The following is a 1,783-nucleotide window of genomic DNA, read 5'->3' on the forward strand; positions in this document are numbered from 1 at the left end:
CAGATATTAGGACAGACCTGAGGTGGAGGACAGTCCTGAGAACAGAACAGAGGACAGACCTGAGGACAGACCTGAGGTGGAGGACAGTCCTGAGAACAGAACAGAGGACAGACCTGAGGACAGAGACAGAACAGAGGACAGACCTGAGGCAAAGGACAGACTGCTGGACGTCTGGAGGACGGAGTGATAAAGTTGAAATAAAACCTCCGGGTGTTTCTCTGTTAAACGATACAATCTGCATCAGACGCTCCTCGCTCGTCGACGAGGCAACAACGTGGATACCACGATACCAAAACACACGGACTCCTGAAATCCTTGGACCGGACTCATCTCAGAGACCGGTTCTGGCTCTGCAACATCAGGATCTGTGCCACCAGCCTCTGTGGGTCCAGCTGGCCCGGGGACATGTCCATGGCTGCGTCCACCTGCTGGGCGCTGAAGATGGCGAGGAGCTTCTTGCGGACGTCCTCCCTGTCCTTCCTGCAGGGACGCGGTGGGGGGTCCCACAGCGAGCACTCGCCTAGCTGTCTGCGGGTCTCCAGGGGACAGATGCAGAATGGGTCAGACCAGAACCGCCGCTGGGGGCGGAGCCTGCTGCTGCACTGGAAGTCTGCGGACTGACTGAAGGGAGGCCAACTGATGGGGAACACACAGCTTGGGCACGAAGGACTGTGGGGGGACGGATCAGTGCTGGGGGGACGGGAGGGACCAGGAAAGCAGCAGCTGCAGGGTGGGCAGAACTGCTGTTGGACACTACCGTAAGACGGCCTGTAGTGCTGATCGCAGAGACTGTTCACTGTCTCTATCAGCTGACTGTCCATGGAGCCCAAACCAGAGTCCAGCTGCTCCTGGGAAGTCCTGTCTCTCACTGAGCTGCTGTCCCTCATGTCCCTCACCGAGCCTCGGTCTGGCTGTTGGCTGGCCTTCTTCTTCCTGGTTTGAGGCCTCCAGCCAGAGCGGTGTTCCTGCCTGCCTTGACCCAGATGTTCTTGTTTTAAAGAGACGTTCTCGTCTCCCAGAGTCAGCTTTGGTATGTCCTCCACCAGGCTGAGGCTGAGCTCTGGGCCCGGATTGCAATGGGTCAAAGCCCGTTTCTGATCGGAGTTCTGCCGCAAATCGATAGTAACCGAATGTTGAGACTGCATGACTCTCTCCGGGTGGTGGAACCGACATTTCATCCCGTAGGTACACTTCTTCCCTGACAAAAGAACACAAGACAAGCTGTTAGAGCTGAGGACAGTCCACATCTGTCACAGCTCAGTTCCATTCAGTGAAAGTTCTGAAGAGTCATACGGATCCAGAAGTCCAAAGCAGGAAGTTCTGCCCGTCTCAACTGTAGATCAGTTTTCCTCCTGAGCATAATGAAAACATTCAGGGGGTTTTCCTTCTGAACATGATGACATCATTCAGAGTTTTCCTCCTGAACATGATGACATCATTCTGAGGGTTTTCCTCATGAACATGATGACATCATTCTGAGGGTTTTCCTCATGAACATGATGACATCATTCAGAGAGTTTTCCTCATGAACATGATGACATCATTCAGAGAGTTTTCCTCATGAACATGATGACATCATTCTGAGGGTTTTCCTCCTGAACATGATGACATCATTCTGAGGGTTTTCCTCATGAACATGATGACATCATTCTGAGAGTTTTCCTCATGAACATGATGACATCATTCAGAGAGTTTTCCTCCTGAACATGATGACATCATTCTGAGGGTTTTCCTCCTGAACATGATGACATCATTCTGAGGGTTTTCCTCATGAACATGATGA

General features: G+C 52.2%; 1 protein-coding gene across 1 annotated transcript in view; it reads right to left on the reverse strand.

Annotated features, from left to right (window-relative positions):
* Window positions 1-214: 214 nt before the first annotated feature.
* The window catches only part of LOC119425637 (endoribonuclease ZC3H12A-like), a 17,069-nt gene continuing 15,500 nt past the window's right edge, over window positions 215-1,783 (reverse strand). The window contains exon 5 of the mRNA XM_037693172.1: window positions 215-1,198. Coding sequence (XP_037549100.1) covers window positions 327-1,198 — 872 coding nt within the window. The 3' untranslated portion in view covers window positions 215-326. The remainder of the gene's footprint in view (window positions 1,199-1,783) is intronic.

The sequence above is a fragment of the Nematolebias whitei genome, chromosome 19 (assembly GCF_014905685.2).
Source record: "Nematolebias whitei isolate Nwh7 chromosome 19, NemWhi1, whole genome shotgun sequence".
Taxonomy (NCBI): Eukaryota; Metazoa; Chordata; class Actinopteri; order Cyprinodontiformes; family Rivulidae; genus Nematolebias; species Nematolebias whitei.